This window comes from Sus scrofa, chromosome 5 (genome assembly GCF_000003025.6).
Source record: "Sus scrofa isolate TJ Tabasco breed Duroc chromosome 5, Sscrofa11.1, whole genome shotgun sequence".
Lineage (NCBI taxonomy): Eukaryota > Metazoa > Chordata > Mammalia > Artiodactyla > Suidae > Sus > Sus scrofa.
This window is the reverse complement of record NC_010447.5, coordinates 79,549,874-79,575,998: the sequence shown is the minus strand read 5'-3', so window position 1 is coordinate 79,575,998 and position 26,125 is coordinate 79,549,874. Positions and strand designations below refer to the sequence as shown.

Sequence of the window (26,125 nt, the reverse complement as noted above, 5' to 3'; positions counted from 1 at the left end):
CCTCGCCCTAGCCTATTTCCTGCATCCGGTCCTGGATGGGCTGGCTCTGACAACTGGTGAGCAGCATGGAGGTTCAGTCGGAATCCCAGTCTGGCCCGACCTGTTCGTCGTCCTCCCAGAACCACTCTGGGGTCTCGGTGTCCAAGGAGCTGCTGACGGCGGGGAGCGGCGACCAAGGAGGTGAGGGGCGGGCGGCGGCGGCGGCGGCGGCAGTGGCAGTGGAGGCTTGGGTCGCTCACATGTGGCGGGGGGCGGGGAGTGAGAGCCGACCGGGGCCAGTTGGCGGCTCCCTATCCAGGCCCGGCACCTGACAGGGATCCCCGAAAGTGGCCTCAGGACTCCAGAGTGCCCCACCCACCGCGGGGGTCGGGGCTCAAGGATGGTCCAGGTGTTCCGCACGGTGGTGAGTGCCCACTGCCGAGCGCTGTAGCAAAACATCGCCCCTAAAGGGGCGGCCTTAGGGTCGGTCCTGTGTCCCAAGAGGTGGCTGGTAGGGGGAGCAGAGGAGTATAATGCATTAACCACCCTCTCTCTGTAAATGCTCACAGAGCCACCGTTAGTGCCGCTTTCTTGTAGAGTCTGGTGGGTCCAGGAAATCCACATAGGATTTCAGACAACATAATAGAAAATTAAAAAGCAAGACACCAACCCCAGCTCCATGAGTAATTAGCTGTGAAAGTTCAGGAGAGTTGTTTACATTCTCAATACCCCGGGGTTTTTACATTTGGAAAATGGAGGTAGTAGTACCTGTAAAACTTTTTTTGAAAAGAATGTACCTAAGGTCTCGGCCGTATTGTTTAAATATTACCTTGAAGAAACGATGCTGTGAGAACCCAGAACATCCAAAGTTAAAGTAATACATAAGCTTTAGTAGTGCCTACTATGCCCCAGGAATTGACTCACAAATCCAATCTTCTGCAGTTGCCCTGTGTAAAAGTTCTGTTAGTGCTATTTTATAGATGAGGAAACTGAGTCCTGGTGTCATACAAATAAGTAACTTGCTGGAGATCATGTGACCAGGAAGTGGCAAAGCTGGGATTTGGATCCAGTCATTGTGGCCCCAGGGTCCATGCTCTTTACACTAATCCAGTTGCTAGGCCTAAGGTAGTTGTTTAGGGAATATGAAGCTGAGGGTGAACAGAATTTTTATATCAGAGTGAAGAGATTTTCCAGGTGTTGGAAACCAGGTACACAAAGCCTTGGGTTTTGAAAGACAAGTCTTATTCTCTGAGCTCTAATGGACAGAAGAGAGGGTTGATTTGAGGAATTTTGAATCAGAGTAAATAGGTGGAGTTGAGTGGGGAGAGAGAGCATTTCTCCAAAGGGTTTTTTGTCTAGGTTGGACATCATTACCGAAAGGGAACTAACCAGGCAGGTGTGTTTTATATGAAGAAACAAATGCTCAAAGAGCTTAAGTAATTTTCCCAATAAAATGCAGATGGTAAAGCCTCATTTAACTGTGATTGTACTTTGTACTGCTTCCTGAGTTCTGTCATGGCCAACCTGCATTTGTGGCGGATGGGTTTCTGACCCAGAAAGATGCATTTTGGGTGCATGTATTACTTGGCATTGGTGACACAGATGTATGAGACAGGTTTAAGAAAGGGGAGATCGATATGTGTAAAGAAGTAAAATGTTGTATTAGAACTTGGAGAGCTTCTTGGGGTTTTTTTGTTTGTTTGTTTTTTGTCTTTTTGCCATTTCTTGGGCCGCTCTCACGGCATATGGAGGTTCCCAGGCTAGGGATCCAATCAGAGCTGTAGCCACCGGCCTTTGCCAGAGCCACAGCAATGCAGGATCCGAGCCACGTCTGCAGCCTACACCACAGCTCACGGCAACGCCGGATCCTTAACCCACAGAGCAAGGCCAGGGATCGAACCCACAATCTCATGGTTCTTAGTTAGATTCGTTAACCACTGTGCCACGATGGGAACTCTGGAGAGCTTCTTTGTTAAACAGTGTCTTGGGAAGGGAGGAAAGAATGGTCAAAACCTGAGGGTGGTCTTGGCAAGTTTGCCAGTGGGCTCTTATTCCTTTATGTTTTAATAAATTTAGTGTGTGTTTTCAGGTATATGGGACAAGCTGCTCATCAACTCCAAGCCTAATTCCAGAAAGAATTCCACTCTTCAAACAGTTCGGATAGAGAGGAGTCCCTGTAAGTACCCTTCCCTGTCTCTCTCTTCCTCTCTCTCAAGAACCCTCTCTGTTAAATTTTGCCTTGTCAAGCATTTACGTGATGAGACAATATCTGCCTTTGTGGTCAGATATCAAACCACAGAGAGTCCAGTGAGCAGTTCTTACTTGGGATTTACATCATGAAGTCAGTGCACACTGATGAAATTTCTTGTATTATTCCTCTGCTGTAAGAGGGTAACTTTGCCCAGAAAAACTCCTTATGGGAGAGTGTTTTGGAAAGCAAACCCAATTATTGTTAATCTTCATGGGAATTTTTTTCTAGAGGCTTCTGAGTCTCAAATTTAGTATACATGTATGGAAAAACACCACATCCCATTAAATTGACATAATTACTTAAATGGTAAATGTTACTCATGATGTGACACAACAGGGCCAGTTCTCTTTCTTAATTACTCTGTGACATTGCTCTACTGCACGCTCAAATATAAACCACTCAGACTGTTGAGATAGCTTTCATGTAATACTCAGCATCTGTGTAATTCACTCAATGTTTTTTTTTTTTTAAAAAGGCAAGAATTTGTGAAAACAGTGTAAATGATTCATGAGGTTATCAGGTCTATAAACTAAGAACTTGTGAGTATTCTGAGAGGGGAATTTAACTATAGCATGCACTAAATCTGCAACAGCTAAAATGACTATAAGAGTTCCCGTTGTGGCTCAGTGGCTTAAGAACCTGACAAAGTGTCCTGTCCATGAGGATGCAGGTTCCATCCTTGGTCTCACTTAGTGGGTTAAGGATCCTGTGTTACCACAAGCTTCAGCGTGGGTCACAGATGCACCTCAGATCTGGTTTTGCTCTGGCTGTAGGGTAGGCCTGAAGCTGCAGCTCCAATTCATCCCCTAGCCTGGGAACTTCCATATGCCTCAGGTGTGGCTATAAAAAGAAAAAAAATAAAATAAAACAAAATAAAATGACTGCACAGTGGCTCTCATTCAAGGCTTTGAGTGGACATGGCTTTTTATTTTGGGAGGTGTGTACCTGAGTAGAATTGATGAGTCAGAAATGAAAGAAAAACATTTATAAAGAAAAAATGCCAAAACTGAATCAAGAAGAAATAGATCAACTGAACAGACCAGTCACTAGAAATGAAATTGAATATGTCATAAAAATACTCCCTACAGGAGTTCCTGTCGTGGTTCAGTGGTTAACGAATCCAACTAGGAACCATGAGGTTGCGGGTTCGGTCCCTGCCCTTGCTCAGTGGGTTAATGATCCGGCGTTGCCATGAGCTGTGGTGTAGGTCGCAGACGCGGCTTGGATCCCACATTGCTGTGGCTCTGGCGTAGGCCGGTGGCTACAGCTCTGATTCGACCCCTAGCCTGGGAGCCTCCATATGTGGCGGGAGTGGCCCAAGAAATGGCAAAAAGACAAAAAAAAAAAAAAAAAATACTCCCTACACATAAAAGTCCAGGACCAGATGGCTTCACAGGTGAATTCTACCAAACATACAAAAAGGAACTTATACCCATCCTCCTAACACTTTTTCAAGAGGTTGAAGAAGAAGGAACATTCCCAAAGACATTCTATGATGCCACCATCACCCTAATTCCAAAACCAGACAAAGGTACCACCAAAAAAGAAAACTATAGGCCAATATCTTTGATGAATATAGATGCAAAAATTCTCAACAAAATTTTAGCCAACCGAATCCAACAACATATAAAAAAGATCATACACAACCAGGTGGGATTCATCCCAGGTGCACAAGGATGGTTCAACATACGCAAATCAATCAATGTCATACACCACATTAACAAAAGAAAAGTCAAAAACCACATGATCATCTCAATAGATGCAGAAAAAGCATCTGACAAAGTCCAACATCCATTCATGATCAAAACTCTTACCAAAGTGGGTATAGAGGGAAGATACCTTAACATAATAAAAGCCGTTTATGACAAACCCACAGCAAATATAATACTCAATGGAGAAAAGCTGAAAGCCTTCCCGCTAAAATCTGGAACAAGACAGGGATACTCACACTCACCACTGCTATTCAACATAGTACTAGAAGTCCTAGCCACAGCAATCAGACAAACAAAAGAAATAAAAGGCATACAAAGGGGAAGAGAAGAGGTAAAACTGTCACTATATGCGGATGACATGATACTATATATAGAAAACCCTAAGGACTCAACCCAAAAACTACTTGAACTGATCAACAAATTTGGCAAAGTAGCAGAATATAAGATTAACATTCAGAAATCAGTCGCATTTCTGTATACTAACAAGGAAATATTAGAAAAGGAATAGAAAAATACAATACCTTTTAAAATTGTACCCCCAAAAAATCAAATACCTGGGAATACACCTGACCAAGGAGGTAAAGGACTTATATACTGAGAAGTATAAAACATTAATCAAGGAAATTAAAGAAGATGGAAAGAAATGGAAGATGCAAAGAAATCCATATTCCTGGACTGGAAAAATTAATATTGTAAAAATGGCCATACTACCCAAAGCAATCTACAGATTCAATGCAATCCCTATCAAATTACCCATGACATTTTCACAGAACTAGAACAAACAATCCAAAAATTTATATTGAAACAAAAAAGACCCAGAATTGCCAAAGTAATTCTGAGGAACAAAAACCAAGCAGGAGGCATAACTCTCCCAGACTTCAGGCAATACTACAAAGCTACCGAAATCAAGACAATGTGCTACTGGTACCAAAACAGACATAGAGACCAATGGAACAGAATAGAGAACCCATAAATAAAGCCAGACACCTATGGTCAATTAATCTTTGATAAAGGAGGCAAGAACATAAAATGGGAAAAAGACAGTCTTTTCAGCAAGTATTGCTGGGAAACCTCGACAGCTATATGCAAATCAATGAAACTAGAACACACCCTCACACCATGCACAAAAATAAACTCAAAATGGCTTAGAGTCTTGAATATAAGACCAGACACCTTCAAACTCCTTGAAGAGAACATAGGCAAAACATTCTCTGACATCAATCTTATGAATATTTTCTCAGGTCAGTCTCACAAAGCAACAGAAATAAAAGCAAAAATAAACCAATGGGACCTAATCAAACTGATAAGCTTTTGCACAGCAAAGGAAACCAAAAAGAAAATGAAAAGACAACTTACAGAATGGGAGAAAGTAGTTTCAAATGATGCAACTGACAGGGCTTAATCTCTAGAATATAGAAGCAACTTACACAACTCAACACCAAAAAAGCCAACAACCCAATTGAAAAATGGGCAAAAGACCTGAAAAGACATTTTTCCAAGGAAGATGTACAGATGGCCAACAACCACATGAAAAAATGCTCAACATCCCTGATTATTAGAGAAATGCAAATCAAGATACCACCACGAGATACCACCTCACACCACTCAGAATGGCCATCATTAATAACTCCACAAATAACAAATGCTGGAGGGGGTCTGGAGAAAAGGGAACCCTCCTGCACTGTTGGTGGGAATGTAAACTGGTACAGCCACTATGGAGAACAGTATGGAGGTACCTTAGAAAACTCTACATAGAACTACCATATGACCCAGCAATCCCACTCTTGGGCATATATCCAGACAAAACTGTCCTTAAAAAAAGACACATGCACCCACTTGTTCATTGCAGCTGTATTCACAATAGCCAAGACATGGAAACAACCCAGATGTTCATCAACAGATGATTGGATTAGGAAGATGTGGTATATATACACAATGGAATACTACTCAACCATAAAAAAGAACAAAATACTGCCATCTGCAGCAACATGGATGGAACTAGAGACTCTCATACTGAGTGAAGTAAGTCAGAAAGAGAAAGACAAATTCCACATGATATCACTGATATCTGGAATCTAATATACAGCACAAATTAACCTTTCCACAGAAAAGAAAGTCATGGACTTGGAGAATAGACTTGTGGTTGCCAAGGGGGCAGTGGGAGGGTGTATGGGGAGCTGGGGGTTAATAGATGCAAACTATTGCCTGTGGAATGGATTAGCAATGAGATCCTGCTGTGTAGCACTGGGAACTATGTCTAGTCACTTATGATGGAGCATGATAATGTGAGAAAATAGAATGTGTACATGTATGTGTAACTGGGTCATCATGCTGTATAGTAGAAAAAAAATTGTATTGGGGAAATAACAATTTAAAAAAAAGAAGAGAAGAGAAAAAAATTTCTAAACTGTTTTCAAAGTTGAATATACAATCTTGTGTTCCCACTGGCCAGGTATGAGAGTTTAGCTGCTGTACATTCTCACAAGCTGTGTTAAAGTGTGTCATCTTAATTTTAGCTATTCTGGTGTGCATGTTATGATTATACATTGTGACCTTAATTTGTTTTTCCCTAGTGACTAAGATATTGAACATCTTTTCATGTTTATTCACCATTTATGTCTTTGTTGTGTGTTCATATCTTTAGCCCATTTTAAAAAACAAGGTGTTTATATTATTGATAAACACCATTTCTTAGAGTGCAGACCTGCTGCTGATGAATTTACTAGCTTTTGTATCTCCAAGAAAGTATTTTGCTTTTGATTTCAAAAGGTGTCATTAATGGATGCAGAATTCTAGGTTGACAGGTTTTTTTTATCTTTAGGTTTTTTGTGTTTTTTTTTGTTTTTTTGTTTGTCTTTTTGCCTTTGCTAGGGCTGCTCCTGCGGCATATGGAGGTTCCCAGGCTAGGGGTCTAATCGGAGCTACAGCCACTAGCCTACCCCATAGCCACAGCAACGTCAGATCCAAGCTGCGTCTGAGACCTACGCCACAGCTCATGGCAACGACGGATCCTTAACCCACTGAGCGAGGCTGGGGATCGAACTCACAACCTCATGGTTTTTAGTCGGATTCGTTTCCGCTGTGCCACAGCGGGAGCCCCATCTTTCAATATTTTTGAGATGTTGCTCTACTGTCTTTTGGACTTGTATGGTTTTTGATGCTATCATTCTCATCTTTGTCTTGTGTAGATTTCTTTTTTTCTCTGGCTGTTTGTACAGTGTTCTTCTTTTTCCCTGATTTTTTACCAATTTGATGGTGATGTGCCTTGTAGTTTTCTTTGTGATTCTTGAGTTTGGGTTTGTTGAACTTGGATCTGTGAATTTATAATTTTTTTTTTCAAATTTGGGAAATTTGGGGTCATTTTTGTAGGTTTTTTTTTTACGTCCCCCTTCTCTCTCACTAAGGGACTCCAGTTACACATAATTTTGCTACTTGAAATTGTCTCACAGCTCACTGATGCTTGGTTTTGTTTTGTAGGGGCTTTGTGGTTGTTGTTTTCACTCTTATTTTTGTGTGTATGTGTGTGTGTGTTTCATTTTGAGTAGTTTCTGTTGTTATGTCCTCAAGTTCACTAATCTTTTCTATTGTCTAATCTGCTGCTTACACCCATCCAGTTTATTTTTCAGGTCAAGTATTGTAGTTTTTATCTCTGGAATTCCACTTTCTGTCTTTTTTTATATCTTTCATTTATTTCCTCATTGTGAGAAATGAGAAGAATTTTCTTATTTTTCTCTGCTTTCTTGAATATGTATATATAATATATTTTTATTTTAACATAAATATGTTTTAACATTCTTATTGCTGATTCTGTAATCTCTGTCATTTCTGGATCTATTTCTATTGACTTTTTCTTTTTATGGATTATATTCCCCTGCTTATTTGCATGCTTGGTAATTTGGATGCTGGACATTTCAAATTTATCTTGTAAGCTAGATTATGTTTTCTTCTGTTTAAAAGAACTATAACTGGCCTAGTTTCAGAGTTTAGCATGTACTCTTCTAGAAACGTTTGGCTTTTCAGAGTTATGGTTCATGCCACTTGTAGGTGCATGTTTTGTTCCACATGATTCATTTTTTAAAAACAAAAGCAGAACAAAATCTGGCCTGATCATCCTCTTGTGGTAAAGATTTATGTCATTGGAGTTCCCTTGTGCACAGCGGGTTAAGGATCCAGCATAGTCACTGGGGTGGCCCAGGTCGCTGCTGTGGTATGGGTTCAATCCTTGGCCCAGGAACTTCCACATGCTGCAGGTGTGCCACCCCCCACCCCTATACCTTTATTTTTATAGGTCACTTATCTTACTGTGTGTTTAAAGAGGTGTGAGAGCTAATTTTTATTCAGTATTTAGTATGTGCCAGGCATTGTATGGGGCTTTGTGTGTGTGTAACCTCACTGAATCCTTCCAGCAGTCCTATTTTACGATTAAAGGCCATTTCTTGACCTTCACCACCGTTTTCTTCTTTTCCTCCTTACTCTGGATATTTTAGTCAGCTCTTGTGTGACTACACTGGTGACCTAACAAATCTGAGAGCCCGTTATGTGCATGGTTATGTGCTGGGCCGCTTTTTAAATTTTTTTTCTTTTGACGTTTTAGGGCTGCACCTATGGCACATGGAGGTTCCCAGGCCAGGGGTCTAATTGGAGCTGTAACCACCAGCCTATGCCACAGCCACAGTAGCCCAGGATCCAAGCCGCATCTGTGACCTACACCACAGCTCACAGCAATGCCAGATCCTTAACTCACTGAGCGAGGCCAGGGATCAAACCCGAAACCTCATGGTTCCTAGTCGGATACGTTTCCGCTGCACCACGATGGGAATTCCTGGGCCTCTTTTGAGAGCTAAAGATATGAGATATCCCTTGTGTATTGACTCCCCTGTACTTAGCACAGTGTTACACTGATGAGTAAAGTGGGGTTTTGAATGAGTAAATGTGTTAGTTAGGACTCCTGTGGTTGCAGATGACTAAAACAACCAGCTCAGGTTGCCTTCAGCCAAAAAAAGAAATAACGTTGACTCATTTTGTTGGGGAAAAAACAGCCCAGTGATTTCAGCTACACCTGCACCCAGGTGCTTGGTATCATCAGACAGATGCTTTGTATCTGAGTTGCTCTGTATCTTAGTTCTGCTTTCCTAGGTGTTGGCTTCATCTAGAACAAGCTCTCCCCAGCAGGTGGCAAGTGGACCAGTTTAGGAGCAGCTCCAGGCTTACATTCAGCAGCTCACGGATACTTTTCCTCTGAAAGAAGGGTATCTTTCTCAACAGGTCAAACCGAAGTCCCAGAGTGATCTCTTTTGGGCCTGACAGATCAGTGTCACTGAACCAGATCGCAGTGACCAAGAGTGTGGAACATGTCAGCAAGAATGGGGGTAGGGACAAGAGTGCGGAAGACTCTTGACAGAGTTTAAAAGGAAAGTGAGGGTTTTGTTTTCAGAAGAAAAGGGAACAGATGTTGGGCAGGTAAAAACAACCACTGCTTTATTAACATGCCCAAGGCAACTCAGATGGTAAGAGGTGGAACTGGGGTTCCATTAATAACCTCATCAGTCTGACCCCAAAACCTCAGCTTCCTGCATTTAACTATTAAATCCTATTGTCTACTACTTAAGCAGTGACTATTTGTTGAAAGCCAGCCTTGTAGACATTTCCAGTTCTGAGGATATATGAAAAACACAAAACAATGAGAAATAACTGCTGAATTGTATAGTCCTTCTGCTTTAAGAATTTAGAAGAGGGAGTTCCCGTCGTGGCGCAGTGGTTAACGAATCCAACTAGGAGCCATGAGGTTGTGGGTTCGATCCCTGGCCTTGCTCAGTGGGTTGAGGTTCCAGCGTTGCCGTGAGCTGTGGTGTAGGTTACAGATGCGGCTTGGATCCCGCTTTGCTGTGGCTCTGGCGTAGGCCGGCGGCTACAGCTCCGATTAGACCCCTAGCTTGGGAACCTCCATATGCCACAGAAGCAGCCCTAAAAAGCAAAAAGACCAAAAAAAAAAAAAAAAAAAAAAGAATTTAGAAGAGGATGAAGATTTTTTAAATAGGGGGAATTTGAAATATTTTTTATTGTAATTATTGTCCTCATTCCTATCAAAGTGAGACGTGTTTTACAGGAAATTCTGGATTTTAAAATTTGAAGTAATGTAAATATTGATAACCTGTATTTTCTCTCCTCAGTATTGGACCGAGTACAGACGTTTCTCCCACAGATGGCTCAGGCAAATGAACAGCTAAGAAAAGAAATGGCAGCTGCACCACCTGGTTGTTTCAACATTGAAAATATTGATGAGACTCTCGGAAAAGTTATACAAATGGTAACTATACTTTGCTTTCATTTCATAGAGTAAAATTTACCAGTGTGCCTCGTCACCTAAAAAAAGAGAGAGAGTACTTTTTAATTTTAATTCCGAGTGCTATTTTTCTTGCAAAGTCAGCTCATGTTTCCAGTACTCAGAGGTACTTGGTCACTTTATGATTAAGGATCTCATGGGTCAATAAGCTTCCTTGGCTGAAGGTTAGGAATTTAGGAATTCAGCCTCACAGGAAGGCTTTTTTCAAGTCACATTTGTTACCTTGAAGCATTTATTCACTGAATGTCCTCACTGCATTTTTTTTTCTTATTTTTCTATCCAAGGCGCCAAAGGCATGAGTATAGTCTGATTCATTGAGAATGCAAAAATAAACTATGTGTATGACCGAGTAAGCGATTCATAAGCCATATGTGAACGTTGTCTTTCAGTGCAGGCTTATTTCTACACTGGAATTCCCTTTGTGACACTTGTGTCTGGACAGAGCTGACCCCAGTGTTAATAATCATATCTGATCGGCCAGCAGATCCCTCACCTGTGCCTCCAGACTGTATCCCCAGGCAGCCTTTTCACACGCCGCCGCCACTGGCCTGGGCGATTACAGTCTCCCCTCTGGATTATCCCAGGAGTCTCCCAGCCGCTCTCCCTGCTTCCATCCTTTCTTCCTGGAGTCTGTTCTTCCCAGTGTGTCACCCACAGTTTGGGAGCCAGTAAAGTCAGAGTCCCCCCTGGGCCTGTGTGATTCTGCCTCCAGCTCTCTGTTGACATTCTCTCCCACCAAGGACCCTCATTTCCTCAACTCCAGTCTCCATCTCCTTGCCCTGGGCCTTTGCCCTCTTTGTAGGATGCCCTTCTCCACATTCCTGCACCCCGATTCCCTCCATCTCTTATCATGTATCCCCTCAACAAGAGGCCTTCCCTGATGGCTCTATTATTAGGTTTTTGTGTGTGTGTGTGTGTGTTGTTGCTGTTTGTTTGTTGATCCTTAATGCACTGTGCCAGGACAGGGATCAAACCTGTGTCCTGGCACGACAGACGCTGCCCACCCCGTTTCACTATAACAGGAGCTCTTTTTTTTTTTTTTTTTTTTTTTTTTTTGTAATTTTTACTTCCCTACACTATGCAACTATGCATTCTGTGTAATTGTTTATTATCTGTCTTTCCCAACTAGAATAGAGGTCAACAAACATTTTCTGTAGGGGGGCAGGTAGTAAACACATTGGGCTTTGTGGGCCACACTGTATCTGTCATGACGACTCATTTCTGCCATTTTAGCATGAAAGCAGCTGTAGATGATACGTAATGAATAGACACGTTTTGTAAACTTTATGGACACTAAATTTGAACTTCACATATCTTTTCATATTTCATGAAATATTTTTCCTTTTTTTCCCCTTTTTTTTTCTGGCTGCTTTGTGGCATATGCTATTCCTGGGCCAGGGATCCAATCAGTGCCACGGTTGCAACACAAGCCGCAGCAATGGTGGATCCTTTAACCCACTCTGCGGGGCCAGGGGTCAAACCAGTGTCCCAGTGCACCTCAATGCCTTTTTGCCACAGTGGGAACTCATAAAATATTTTTTTTTCTATAACTTAAAAATGTTAAAACCATTCCTAGCTCATGACCTGAACAAAAACAGGCCACAAGCTGGGTTTACCTTGCAGGCTGTGATTTGCCAGCTCCTGCTCAAAAATATAAGTTCCACAAAGGCAAGGATTTTGTTGTTATTGTTTAGCCTCTAGTGTGGTGCCTGATTCATATTGATATTTGTTAATATTTGTTAGTGAATATTGTTGAATGTGTTCAGGATATGTAGAATTCAGTCATGGGGGACTTTTTAGACTTGTAGTAAATATCACTCACGGTAGACTCTGGCAACGTCTACGCTGAAGGAATAACAGTGCCATATTGTATTACGAACATTTCTTGTCCTTTGTGCTTCAGTATTTGTGCTAAATGTTGGTTATCCCCAAAGTTATTATTATAACTTTTTAGGGAGCTGCCCTGAAATAAATTTCCCACATGGTGTTTTTTGCAGGATGTGGCCTTGTTTGAGATGAATCCATCTGATTCAAAAGAAGAGGACAGTTCAGAAGAGAATTCACAAGACAGCTCAGCCTCTGAGGACGAAGATGACAGTACCTCTTCCGAAGGCGAAATCACCATCGATAACATTAAACTTCCTCATTCAGAAGCTGGAAAAGGCAAGATAGAGGTTCTGGACAGTCCTGACAGTGAAAAAAAAGAAACAGGGAAATAAACAATCTAAGAAACAGGTAATAGATGCCTGCTGATTCTGTGAAGAATAGATCGCTGGTTATTTTGCATTTCAGACATTATGGTGCTTTTATACAATATTGGATGTATTTTTGTTTCTTGGAGAAATAGAAGCTGGCTTTTAAGGAGATGGAATAGATGGCATTTGGGGATCTTCTAAGAGCAGACTGTATTTGATCCATGCTAAAAAGATTTAGTTTAAGAAACTTTACTGTGTATCGTGGTAAGTGAATTTATTGGCATCTTCTTTCATCAGCACTGACTTCAGAAATCTCAAACTTATTTTAAAATAAAAATACAGGGAGTTCCTATTGTGGCTTAGGGGTAACGAACCTTGCTAGTATTCATGAGGACATGGGTTCAATCCCTGGCCCCACTCAGTGGGTTAACGATCTGGTGTTGCCATGAGCTGTGGTGTAGGTCACAGACACAGCTCGGATCTGGTGTTGCTGTGGCTGTGCTGTATGCTGGTGGCTGCAGCTCCAGTTCAGCCCCTAGCCTGGGAACTTCCATTTGCTGAGGGTGTGGCCTGAAAAAGCAAAACAAAAACAAAAACCACCTGTTTTTCTGTTTTAAATTATCCTCTTGGATAAAACAACCTAGGCTGTCTTTTGGATTTTCTTTTTTTTTAGGTTATTATAAAGTCAAATTTATTACCATCAAAATGGTTTCAATGAGGGAGAAATTGTTTAAAGAAATTTTTTACAAGGAAAAGAATTACTTGTATTTAGCTACCCTCAGACATGTCTACTTCCATTAAAACAAACAAAAAAAATCCTTTCCAGTTTGAGCTGGAAAACTGGTGCTCTGTGGTTTAATCACTGCTGGTGACTCTGCAGCCATTCAGTAGAATTTACGGATTGGAAAAATTGTGGTTTTTTGGTTTTGTTTTTTCATTTTTTTCGTGAAACAGTTTGTTGTTTTTTCAGCTATTAAAATTATTCCTTATAGTTGTCCACAGTTTTGAAATCTATTAAATGAAGAGAATAGGGACACCCCAGGAAAAATAGGGCACACAGTACATGAAAAGGTGATAACGAGTTTTCTCTTTCAAAAGGCAAAATGATCCTACATCGGAGTCGCCTTTCTGCCTCATTCTTGACCTTATTCATTCTCATCTACCCCGGGACTGGCTTTGCTCAGGACTGTCTCTAAGTGTATTGAGCTGATGGAACTTGTTTCCCTGCGGTTTTAGGGTTCTCTTTTAACTGCTTTTTCTTACTCCTCACATTAGCCTAAGACATCTTGTCAATATTCTGAAGATAATTCTCAAAGTTCTTTCTGGAATTCCCCATTGGAAATTCGAACCCAGGCTGTGCACTAAAAATACAAAGAAATGAGCAGGTCTGGAAATGACTTCTCAGCTGGGAAGGGTCTTGTGCTGTACTTTGTAGCACCACTCACAGCTGTGATGAATTATTGGTGTAAATATTTAAAGGTCGTCCTCTATCAGATGATATTTACGCCACAGTTATATGAAGAGTTGCATTTGTCTGGTTCACTCCTTAGCGTGGTATATGGTGCACAGTAGGCACTGCGTAATGTAGATAAATGAATTAACAGGTATATGAGGATGTATAGGACGTTCTAAGCCATAGTATCCATGGGGATATGAAGGTGTAACTTCACTGGAAATATGTGTCCAAGGAGAAGTACATTGACGGTCAGTGAAAGAAACTAGTCAGTCTAGAAATACACACTAGTAGGTAGAATTTAATGTAGTAGTTTCTCTCCTGCCATGGCCATCCCCTGTAATACAACGAGGTGTTCTATACAGTTATCAAGAAATCAACTAAATTCTGTTCCTCTAGACATTCTTATGACATAGGAGAAAAAAGAAAAAAATTTAGTATGTGATAAGGATGTCACTTTAAGTAAGTAAAATGGATGAATATACAATGTGTCAGGGATGGCTGGGCTTTGTTTGTTTATTTGTTTTGGCTGCATCTGCAGCATGTGGAAGTCCTTAGGCCAGAGATCAAACCTAAGCCAAAGGAGTTCTCATTGTGGCTTAGTGGTAACAAACCCAACTAGTATCCATGAGGATGTGGGTTTGATCCCTGGCCCCGTTCAGTGGGTTAAGCATCTGGCATTGCCATGAGCTCCGGTGTAGGTTGCAGACACAGCTCAGATCTGGTGTTGCTGTGGCTGTGGTGTAGGCCAAGAGCTGCAGCTATGATTCGACCCCTGGCCTAGGAACATCCATATGCCATGGGTGTGGCCCTAAAAAAAAAAAAAAAAAAAAAACCCTGTGCCGAAGTAGTGATCTGAGCCACTGTAGTGACAGCGCTGGATCCTTAACCCACTGCACCACAAAGGAATTCCTGGGATGGCTGTTTCTAGCCTCATACCATGTATAAGATAAATTATATATGGATTAAAGGTTTCGGTATAAATAAATAATTATAAGAGTTCCATGCTAAACTATGGATGAATCTTTAATAACAGTTGAGCAAAAGTTGTTTTTTTTTAAAGCAGAACATCAAAGTTGAAATCACGAAGGAAAAGAGCATAAAATTCAAATATTTAAAACTAGTGGTTGGCAAAGAAATTTAAAAGGCAAGTGACAAACTGGGAAAAGTATTTGTAATATAAGGCAAAGAGTAGCGTTATTAGTATATAAAGAGCTCTTACAAATTAGTTTAAAAAAACACTAATCTCTCAATAGTGAAAAGGCCTTAGGATACAGGCAGTTCGTAATTCACAGGAAAAAAAAAAACCACGTTCAATCCCATTTCTCATAGAAATGCAAATGAAACCAAGCTTGTATTTTTTTCTTTTTTTACCTGTCAAAGTGGCAGGTGAAACAATAGCTAGCACTTACTGAGCCCTTTTTGTGTGTCAGGCACTACTATTCTGAGTGTTTTACATTTATCAGTTACCACCACTCACACATATATATTTATTGAGTAGTACCTGTAACATTTGTGCTGAGCCTTCTCTGCCTGATGCTTAGGTGTGAGATGATGGCAGCTATTTGGAGAATGATTTTCTTCTTCCTAAGGCTGATGAAGTGTTCTCTTCAACCTTGTGTATTATCTCTTTATGGCTGACAGTCATAAATCATACAATTAGGTGAAATAGTCTTTGAAGCAAAAATATTCTTAATGAATTTCCTCTATTCTCATGATACTTTAATTGGGCATCAAATATGGTACTTATAGGAAAAAAAAAAAAAAAAACAAAAACCCTGCCTTGCAGAGTAGTTTATATTCCCGTGCTTGAATCCACCACTATATGGCAGGAAAGACAAGAAAAGAAGTTGAGTCTTTCATTTGTATTTCCCTCAGTGCCTGGCATGGTGCCTTTCACTCAGAATGTACAATAAATGTTCATGAAGCATTTTTTTCCTCTTTATGTCAATAAAGTAATACATTTGAACATCAATGATTCACAGTCCTGAAGAAAAAAAGGCAGATTTGCTATCTTTTGTCTTACTGACTGGTAGACTTTCCCCAAAAGTTTCATGTTGAAATCTTTGTGGTTGACTCCCTAGCATCTGTGCATGGAAAACCCTTGCCAGTGATTGGTTTGGGAATGGGCGTGTGACAACCGTCCCAATGAGGCACAAGCCAAATCTTGCTAGTAGACTTTTGGAAAGGAAAGTATTTCTCATTCCTAAAAAGGAGGTACATGAAAAGACGGCTTCTTTCTTTTTGGAAGGTGGGTATCTTATGAGTGGATATGATTTCTGGAACCACAACCTAGCAGCCGTAAATGGAGCCAGCTCTTGAGGGTGTAGTCAGCACGTCAAGGATAGCATAGAGCAGCACAGAACATGACTTGAATCACTGCATTAAATAACTCTGTAGACCGAACTATCACTGGATTTCTTGTTTTGTGACCCAGTCAATTTTGTTAAAAAAAAAAAAGGCAACCACCTTATGAGATATTCTCTTATACCCACTTCACGGATGAAAAAAAAGTGGCAGGGAGACACTAAGCAAATTTCCTAAAGCCTCACGATAGGTAAGCTGGATCCAGCCCAGCCCAGCCACTTATCTTAGTTTTCCCACTTGTAAAATGAGGGTAACAGTATCTCCCTCATGGGGTTTTGGTAAGAAATTCATGAGTTAATACACATCATGCACTTAGAAACAGTGCTCGGTTAAGTGTGTGGTATTATGATGGTATAAGAATAATACACGGTGGTGGCAAACATTTGGAGACAATTGTTGGTAAGATTGTAGATTGCTATCTCCTTTGAATCAGAGATTCCACCGCTAGGAGTTTATTCTAATTAAGTAAATATAGTTTTGTTCACAAATTTCATTTCTTTTTTTTTCTTTACTTTTGGCCTCACATCATGTGGAAGTTGCTGGGCCAGGGATTGAACCACAGTTGTGACCTAAGCCACCCCTGCAGCAGTGTATAGAGAACTTCCACAAATTTCTATATAAGATTGATTGAGACATTTGTTTGTTTATTTATTTATTTATTTATTTATTGTCTTTTTTAGCTATTTCTTGGGCCGCTCCCACGGCATATGGAGGTTCCCAGGCTAGGGGTTGAATCGGAGCTGTAGCCACCGGCCTACGCCAGAGCCACAGCAACGCAGGATCCAAGCCGCATCTGCAACCTACACCACAGCTCACAGCAACGCCAGATCATTAACCCACTGAGCAAGGGCAGGGACCGAACCCGCAACCTCATGGTTCCTAGTCGGATTCGTTAACCACTGCACCACGACGGGAACTCCTGATTGAGACATTTAAAAAAGCAAAAAGCAAATATAAATTTCCAACAATAGAGAACAAATTGAACTAAAGCCATTGAACATATGCAGAGGTATGTTTATTGATGCAGAAAGATGCTTACATACTGTTAATTGAAAAAAGGTAAAGTTATGTCCAGTATTATGCTAGTTCTAAAAGTGTTATATATATTCATAAAAAAATCTGGAACAATCTCAAGTATCATTTATGGTTATTCAGAGAGTTTATGGTTGAATCTTACGTTCCCATTTTGTTATTTTTACAAAATTAAGTATTAATCATTTTTAAACATTTGCATTTATTTGCATAACAGTAATGATTATAATCCACCCTATCCATCATGTCTTATGCCTGATAATCTACTTCTAGCCCAGGTTTCCCTTGGTATCTTTTATTTTCTTAGAAGGCAGGTACGGGGGAACCAATCTGGTTCCTCACCCTGTCTCTAGTCACTTCCACAAAAGCACTTGCAGTTAATGTCCACCCTGCTTAGCCTTTCAGTTTGACCAATATTTAACATGCGCTTAGTATTCATCACCCAGGGCCAGATTAGGCTTTGGCAGTAACAGCCTCTTAACTTGGTCAAGACTACCGGCTTAATTGCTTGAGTGCCTGTACTGCCACTTAATAGCTGTGTCATCTGGGCAGGTTACCTAAACTCTTTTATTTGAAAGCAGATATATATTGAGCTCCTCCTCTGTTTTAATCACTGGAGATACAGCACTGAACAAAATAAGCACCTGTTCATGAAGCTTACATTCCAATGGGAAGAGATTGATGGGAATGATTATGTGCCAGGTTGTGATGTTATGAAAATAACACAGGAGAAGGAGGATAAAGAATGAGAGGTGTGATGAGGTATGAATGTGGGGGCACATGTGCTATTTTAAGAAAAGTGGTCAGGAATGGATCTCTACTGAGATGATATTTGAGCAGAGTCCTGAGGAAGTGAGGCAGCCAGCTGAGAGACAGTGTGTGAGGAGTTTGAGGGAGAGGCAGTGGTGTGCTGGCACTGGCCCACACTTATCCTAACTACACGCATCTCTTCACAACTCAGAGTTCACTGAAGTCAAGTTTATAGCTTGATAGCAACCGTGATGACAGCATTTATGCACAGAAAAGCAAATGCTACAAATCAGAGTCATTCCGTGCCTCCACTCCCCCTGAGAGCCCCTTACTAAACATTTACCAGCACACCACTGGGAAGAAGGAGCAGTAGGTGCAAAGGCCCTGAGGTAGGGGTGTGCTTGATCTGTTTGAAGAACAAGGCGTCAATCAGGGTGCCTAAACAGAATGAGAGAGCAGTTGATAGGAGGTGAGGTCAGGGGTAGCCAGGAACAAAACTGAAAGGACTTTGTAGACCATGGTAAGTGCACTGAACTTTAAGTGAAATGGGTTTTGAGCAGAGTGACATCTGACCTAAGCTTTGAACAGAACCACACGGGAGACATCAGGAAGGCCAGCTGAGAGATTCAGCAATAACCCCCTTGGTAGTGGTGGAGCCAGTTAATAGAGCACCTCAATTTGTTTGTCTTTTCAGATGTCGAGATTAAGTAAATTAGTATAGTGACTAGCACACAGAAGCCCCTCCATAAATGGTAGCTGTTTTTATTATTGACAGATGCCAATGCTGGGGGGTGGGGGAGAGGTGCTTACATCTAATTAGGAAGACCAATAATTTCAGCACCAAGTGGTAAGTACTATGTTCCAGACAAGTGAGAGTATAGAGGAGAGACACTTAAGCCCAAGTCGGGGGTAGGAAAGGCCAGGAAGTGCGTTTCAGCAGAAGGGGCACTGCTTTAGCAAAGAAAGACACAGGGAAATGGTATTTAAAGTAGAACATTTTCACAGTGTCCACACTGCCCCAACTCCCCAGTGTGGGTGACGGAGCACAGCTTTATCCTTTAGTTTAGCAAAATAATCAGTGATCTAAAGAAATGGTGATGATTTAATTCCTGAGTGTGTTAACTGAATCACCCAGTAGGCTGGGGGTCCTTATGTTCCAACTCAGAACTCAAGTTCACTGATCATTGTATAAATCCCACAGAGCTTTTGCTTCTGGTCAGCAATTGGATATAAAAACTCAAGCTGCTAAGAACTTTAGAACTCACTGTGGAAAAGGGAGTTCTTAATCTGGACCTCAAATATTGGGGAGGTAATGAATCTCTTGAAGATATTTGCAGAACTAGGTGTGTATGTGTGAATCTGGGGAATGCATAGCTTGCATCGGATTCTCAAAGAGGTTTATGGTCCAAAGACGATTATAATACTCCTTCTGAGATTATGATTAGAGGCTAAAAATCAATCCAGAAGAAACGGGCATGTTTTTTGCTTGCCATTTCATCTATCATTAAAATATCTGGTAAAGTGATATTTTAAATCACATGAAATCAGTTAAAACACTGCATTTAAAAATGGTTCCTTTATAATAAGAACATTGTCATTTTATTCAAATATGAACTGTCAATATGAAATTTGGACTGGGTCCAAATTTAGAATTCCACCTGTGCCAAGCTCTGATGAAGAATGAGCCATAGTATAATAAAAAACGCTTAGAGGCCAAATTTGCTGTATTGATCAGGCCAGGATCATACCTGGTATCCTTCCTTTTGAATGTTTTCTGCCTGACTTTGTTATTGTTTTCATTGATTACTGACTCCCTACATTCCTCTTACGGTAAGGTGCCAACTGCCCAAAGTGACAGTTAAGCCCTAAAGGCTTCTTCAAAGCCAGACAGATAGGAATGTTTACTGAAATTTTACTTTAAAAAGAAGATTAATGGAAGTTAACTGCTCTGACCAGCTTCCAGAGACTCTGCGATAGGACCTCATCTTCTAGTCATGCGTGGATGGTAAGAACCGGTTTTGGTCTGACAATGGGGAATTATGTGCATGGGCTATAATAATACCCATTTCTTGAGCACAGACTATGGTCCAAACACCTTGTTAAGTGCCTTATGTATATTATCCCACGGGATCCTTACAATACCTAGTGAGATAGGAACTTTATTTTATAGATTCCAAAACTGGGCTTTGAGATATTTGGTAACTAACTTGCCCAAGATCACACAACCAGTGAGTGGCAGAACCAGTAGGTAAAAAAATGGAAAACCAAATGTCCTATGAATAAAGCACAGTGCAGGGTGCTTTAGATTACTGCATTGGACCCTCTGATTAAGGCTCCTGAGGGGGGCAGTATTGTCCCCATTTTACATATAAGGAAACTGAAATTCAGAGAAGTTGCAGTAACTCCCCAAAGTCATATAGTGGTATGATATGAACCAAGATCAGATCAGCCTCCAAAAGCTGTTCACTTTATAATGCATCATACTATAAACTTCACTAAAAGCCAGAGTTCCCCTTTGGCTCAGTGGTAACGAACTCAACTAATAACCATGAGGATGCAGGTTCCATCCCTGGCCTTGCTCAGTGGTTTAAGGATCTGGCATTGCTATGAGCTGTGGCATAAGTCACAGATGCAGCTCAGATCCTGCTTTGCTGTGATTGTGGTGTAGGCTGGCAGCTGCAGCTCTGATTTGACCCTAGCCCAGGAATTTCCATATGCCACACGTCCCACCCTAAAAAGCAAAAAAAAATAAAAATAAAAAATAAGTTATTGACTAGAATTTAAACTACTGGGGGCCAAAGATCATATCATTAAAGTCTGTATATGCTCAGGATGTAATATAGTACCTTGTATTTAGTAGGTATTCAAGAACTGCTTCTGGGTTGATCACACATCACGTGGAAAAAATAGACATCAAAGGCACAAAGATGTATCTTATTCCCCCCAACCAAAGAACTGCCTTGACATATTCCTTAGAGGATATACTGTTCCTTGAGAGCCAAATTATAGAAAATCTTTTTAATAACCCTATATGCCTCGTTCAGAGGTTAAAACCTGTGTATATTATATGAGGGTTCCCAAAAATGCACCTTCTGTGTGAGAACTGCCTGGTATTGATGCTTTCAAGATGAGCAACCATGACCAGGTTAGTCTTGGTGGGGAAAAAAATAAAAAGGAGCCTGGTATTTTAGAAACATGTGTGGGAATACACAATAGTCAAAACCCAACAAATCATTTTAAGGTATACAAGCGGTATTAGAAAATGAGGCGCATGTGTAAATGCTTAGACCTGTGGCCTATCTTCATGGTCCGTGTGTGGATTTTTCAGCTGGTGGCTGGTACCTCTTCCCTCAGCACGCCCAGGCTTCTTCAGTGTGGGGGGCTGAGGATCGGTGCGTCTGTGAGGGGTTCCTGATGGCAGACTGCTCTAATATTCCAGCGTCACTGTCTTGGTTCTGAGGTATTCATTTAGAGCTTCCTCACCTAGGGAAGAGAAAAGCAAGTGATGGACCATGTTCACAGGTGGATATGAGGTTGCCAGATCTTAAACATGGGTGTACGCATATCAGTCACTAAGCAAACAGAATGGGGCTGAACTTTAAATGTCAAGTGAATCAGAGTTCCCTGATGGCATAGTGGTTCAGGATCCAGAGCTGTCACTGCCGTGGTGCAGGTTCGACCCCTGGCCCAGGAACTTCACATGCTGTAGGGGTGGCCCCCCAAAAATGTCATGTGAATCACCTGAAGATCTTGTGACACTGTGGATTCTGTCCCGCTGAGGCCCAAGGTTAAACGTTTCTAACCATTTCCAGAATACCAATGCCTGTGGTTCACACATTGAGGAGTAAGGGCCTAGACCAGCTACCAGGCTTCTAAGGACCAGCACGCTGGCTTATCAGTCTCTACTCCAAACCCTTCTCCTTTACTTCCTGGCTGGAAGGTAAATCTCCGTCTCTGTCCCATGCCCTTTTAGGCTGAACAGGAGTGACCAGGATATTGTCCTTCAGATTACATGAAATGAAGCAGAACAGAGCAGAGAAAGAACGCTCGAGATCATTTGGTCTCAATTTAAAGATAAGGAAAATGGGAGGTCCCATCATGGCTCAGCAGAAACGAATCTAACTGCATGAGGACACAGGTTCAATCCCTGGCCTTGCTCGGTGAGTTAAGGATCTGGTGTTGCTGTGGTTGGTGTAGGTTGCAGATGCAGCTCGGATCCTGTGTGGCTGTGGCTGTGGCATAGGCCAGTGGCTACAGCTCTTATTCAGTCCCTAGCCTGGGAACCTCCATATGCCTCAAGTATGGCCCTAAAAAAATTAAAAATAAAAAAATAAGGGAAATGCATGGCACAACACTGTACATCAACTATAATTTTTAAAAAATTAAAAATAAAGATAAGGGAAATGCAGTCTTGCTGATTTGTGTAGTATGTTAGAAAGATAGAAGGTATATCCAGGCAGAGGTCAAACAGGTCTGCCTCTCTGTTTCTCTCTGTTCCTATTCTGAGCCAGCATGTCATTGATTTCTACAGCAGTTACAGGGCATGAATACTCCAGGTAAAGCTAGTGAGTATATGATTCTGGAAGTTGAGCTGAACCCAGGGGTCTTAACACTAAATCAGAATCACCTGAGGGAGCTTTTAAACGTCCTGATCCCAGGTCGCACCTCAGACAAATTAAATCATCATCTTTGCATTTTTTTTAAAGCTCCCAGTGATTCTAATCCAGTGTGCAGGTGGGAACCACTGGGCTAAGGGAGTTTCAAATTAGGAGAGGAAGAAACTTTAGGCAAAGTCTACTGTTTTAGAACAGAAACGACAGGAAGTGGCTCATTCTCTTACAAAAGACAAGTGGAACACTGTTGGCTCGCTTTATAATAATAATTTCCCAAAGAAAATCTCCCTCTGTGTTTTGAATACAGGGATGAAAGCCAGATTGAAGAAATTAAAAAAAAAAAAAAAAGACTTTACCTTCAACTCAATGGAATTTAAAAGGAGAGCACTTTTACTGCTGCAAATATACTGCCAAAAGTCATCGGGGAAGAGAAAATGTAAAAATACCTCAAATTAACCAAATTTATGTTAGTAGACTCTAATTTTGGTAAATTACAAACATTTCCGTTTTTGAAACAGCACGCCAGACGACTGGCTGAGGGGTGTGAGAACATGGACTCCACAGCCAGACTGCCCGGCTTTGCATTCTCTAGGCCAGGGGCTGGCTGGCTGACTTTGAGCAAGTTACCCAACCTCTCTGAGCCCCATTTTCCTCACCTGTAAAATAAGGATACTAATAGCATCCATGCTCCCATGGCTACTGTGGGGACTGCTTGTGCTATTACAAGCAAAGTAGTTAGACTAGGGCCTGGTACGTATTTAGTGTTCAAAGTAAGCTATGACTGGAAGTGGGATGTGTCGCTGCCCACAGTGAATTACATTTTAGGCTCAATACAAACTCTAAATCCGAGCTCCCAGATGCCCAGAAAACCCTGCCAGTTTTACTGTTGACTCGGAAAGACTGCCAAGCAGCTCGAGACAGCATTTATTCTTGGAGCTAGCTGGTTATTGCCTTCTACCCCTTTTCCTTTCTGGTTCCACTTGGTCCCATGAAATCTAAACCAAATTGATCGGAATGGCAGGTTAAAAAAAAAAAGAAGAAAAAAGAAGCGGTTTAGCTAAAAGATATAGTCAGGGTTTTCTTTGCAACATTCATCTTTTTTCAGAAGACACTTTCCCATACCATTTGTGTACTTTTCCATAGGTACATTATGTTCAATAAAAGTGGACAACATTGAAAGAAAAGAAGAGTGCCCTTGAAAACCTAGACCCGACTGCTGTGTAAGAAACGCCCTTCAGAGCGATACACCAGGGCTGCAGGAAGCATAAAGCAATGAGGGGAACATGCAGCAGAAAAGCAAGGCATACCTAAGTCTTTTCCAAAACCAGACTGCTTAAATCCACCAAAAGGGGCCGCCACATCCGTCTTGTTGTAGGTGTTAATAAAAACAGTTCCTGCCTCCAGTTTTTCACTCACATACATGGCTTTATTTATGTCTCGTGTAAAAACGCCTGAGGCCAAGCCGTACTCGGTATTATTTGCTCGCTCCAACACTCCATCGATGTCCCTGCAAGATGTTTTTAGGAAGACATGAAACCTCATTAAATGTAAAGCCAAACACTTTCATGTTCTCGTATTTTTCCTCTCTACGCTGGAAACAGGAAAACCTTACCGCCAACGTGCTTACTTTTTCCTAATGAAATATTCCAGGCCTATACCAAAAGAAAGTCCCAATGAAATATTATGACCCTAGTGTTACTTCACATATATCCTGAAACACCTTTTAAAATCTGAAGTCTTTTCAATTTTCTTCATGAGTTCTCCTCCCATTTCTTCTCCCTTGAGTTCCACTTCTAGATATAGTCTCAGAGCTCCCCCTACTTCCCCTCTGTCTATCCAGATTTTGCACGCAGAGTCCAAGCTCACTTGGTGCCTCACCCTGAAGCCCTCCCAGATCCCACCAAGGGCCACTGTTGAGGCAGAGAGTGTAGTGGCCAGACTGCCTGGGTGACCTTGGGCAAATAACTTCATCTCCTCCTGCTTTTGTTTATCCTTGAGAAAAATGTAAATAAGAAGAATAGCACCCGTCTCACTGTCGTGAGGATGAAATGAGCTACGCGTGTCTGGAACACAGGACGTTCTCAGTAGAGGCCAGCTCTCATCAGGAAGCATGTATTCCTTCAACTCAGTACTTTGGTATAACTCCTTGAGTATTTGTGGTTCACCTTCCAATCAGACTGGAAGTTCCCAACCAGAGGGCAAGGATAACATCTTTCTTTTTTTTTAATACCTGGGTATTGCATCATCAAATGAGAGTGAATTCAACTAATATGCTAATTCAATAAAAAGGTAGTAAAGTCATCCTTTAAATCCGTCTGGTGCCTTCCCTCCCTTTTGATTCAGTACGTGGTACGTGTGCACAGCCAAGTAAGTGTGGAAAGTGCAGACACGAACCTGCTCATCTCTCAGTTGGGTCCGGTGCCAACATGCCTGCCACGCTGTGAGTATCTCATCTTTAGGAGTCTCATCCTAATGTTAACAATGCATGAGGATGCAACTAGAGATTATCACACTAAGTGAAGTCAGAAAGGGAAAAACAAATACCATATGATATCACTTATACGTGGAATCTAAAATATGGCACAAATGAACCTATCTACAAAACAGAAACAGACTCACAGATATAAAGAAAAGACTAGTCGTCGCAGGTAACGAATCGACTAGAACATGAGTGCGGTTCGTGCCTTGCCAGTGGGAACGATCGGCGTGCGTGAGTGGGTGGTGCAGAAGGTGGATGTGTGCTGGTCGGGTAGCAGTGGCTACAGTCGATTCAAACCTGGAACTCATATGCGGAGGAAAAAAAACAACAAAAAAAAAAAAAAAAAAAAAAAAAAAAAAAAAAAAAAGAAAAGACTTGGTTGCAAGGGAAGGATGGACTGGGAGTTTGGGATAGTAGTAGCAAACTATTACATACAGGATGGATAAGCAACAAGGTCCTACAGTATAGACAGGGCGCTATATCCAATCTCCTGGGACAGACCATGATGGAAGAGAACATTAAAAAAAGAATGTATGGAGTCCCTGCCGTGGCTCAGCAGGTTAAGAACCCTACTAGTATCTATGAGGATGTGTGTTTGATCCCTGTCTCTCTCAGTGGGTTAAAGATCTGGCGTTGCTGCAAGCTGAGGCGTAGGTCGACGATGCGGCTCAGATCTGGCACTGTCGTGGCTTGTGGTATAGGCCAGCGGTTATGGCTCTGATTCGACCCCTAGCCTGGGAACCTCCGTATGCTGAGGATGTGGCTCTAAAAAACAAAAAAAAAAAAAAAAAAAAAAACCCAAACCCTAGAATGTATGTGTTTGTATGTATGTGTATGTATACACACACACACACACACACACATATACACAGACATATACACACATATGCAAAAGAACTGATGTATATATATGACTCACTTTGCTATACAGCAGAAATTGGCACAACACTG

The 26,125-nt window shown here is 41.4% G+C and overlaps 2 protein-coding genes across 4 annotated transcripts in view; one reads left to right on the top strand and one right to left on the bottom strand.

Moving 5' to 3' along the window:
• Window positions 1-24,259, top strand: C5H12orf45 (chromosome 12 open reading frame 45 ortholog). 3 transcript variants are annotated; one of them, XR_002343816.1, is made up of 6 exons: window positions 6-180; window positions 2,069-2,155; window positions 10,113-10,249; window positions 12,283-12,520; window positions 22,056-22,242; window positions 23,839-24,259. XR_002343816.1 is itself a non-coding variant. In XM_021091093.1 (5 exons), exons 1-4 carry the CDS (start codon window positions 66-68, stop codon window positions 12,502-12,504), a joined length of 561 nt encoding a protein of 186 aa, XP_020946752.1. In that variant the 5' UTR covers window positions 6-65; the 3' UTR covers window positions 12,505-12,520; window positions 23,839-24,259. The 3 variants fall into 3 exon arrangements, 2 of the variants coding, with proteins under 2 accessions (NP_001231588.1, XP_020946752.1); XM_021091093.1 differs by lacking the exon at window positions 22,056-22,242; NM_001244659.1 differs by lacking the exons at window positions 22,056-22,242; window positions 23,839-24,259 and having other exon boundaries at window positions 1-180; window positions 12,283-13,302.
• Window positions 17,297-26,125, bottom strand: part of ALDH1L2 (aldehyde dehydrogenase 1 family member L2) — a 66,031-nt gene continuing 57,202 nt past the window's right edge. Inside the window, 2 exon segments of the mRNA XM_001926587.6 lie at window positions 17,297-21,565; window positions 24,003-24,202. Coding sequence (XP_001926622.4) covers window positions 21,510-21,565; window positions 24,003-24,202 — 256 coding nt within the window. The 3' untranslated portion in view covers window positions 17,297-21,509.

Bases quoted from the DNA above. Each gene is read 5' to 3' on its own strand.
- C5H12orf45 (XM_021091093.1), top strand. From the start codon at position 66: ATGGAGGTTCAGTCGGAATCCCAGTCTGGCCCGACCTGTTCGTCGTCC. The intron at 181-2,068 runs GTGAGGGGCGGG...GTGTGTTTTCAG, and splicing joins GGGGAGCGGCGACCAAGGAG to GTATATGGGACAAGCTGCTC. The intron at 10,250-12,282 runs GTAACTATACTT...TGTTTTTTGCAG, and splicing joins TCGGAAAAGTTATACAAATG to GATGTGGCCTTGTTTGAGAT.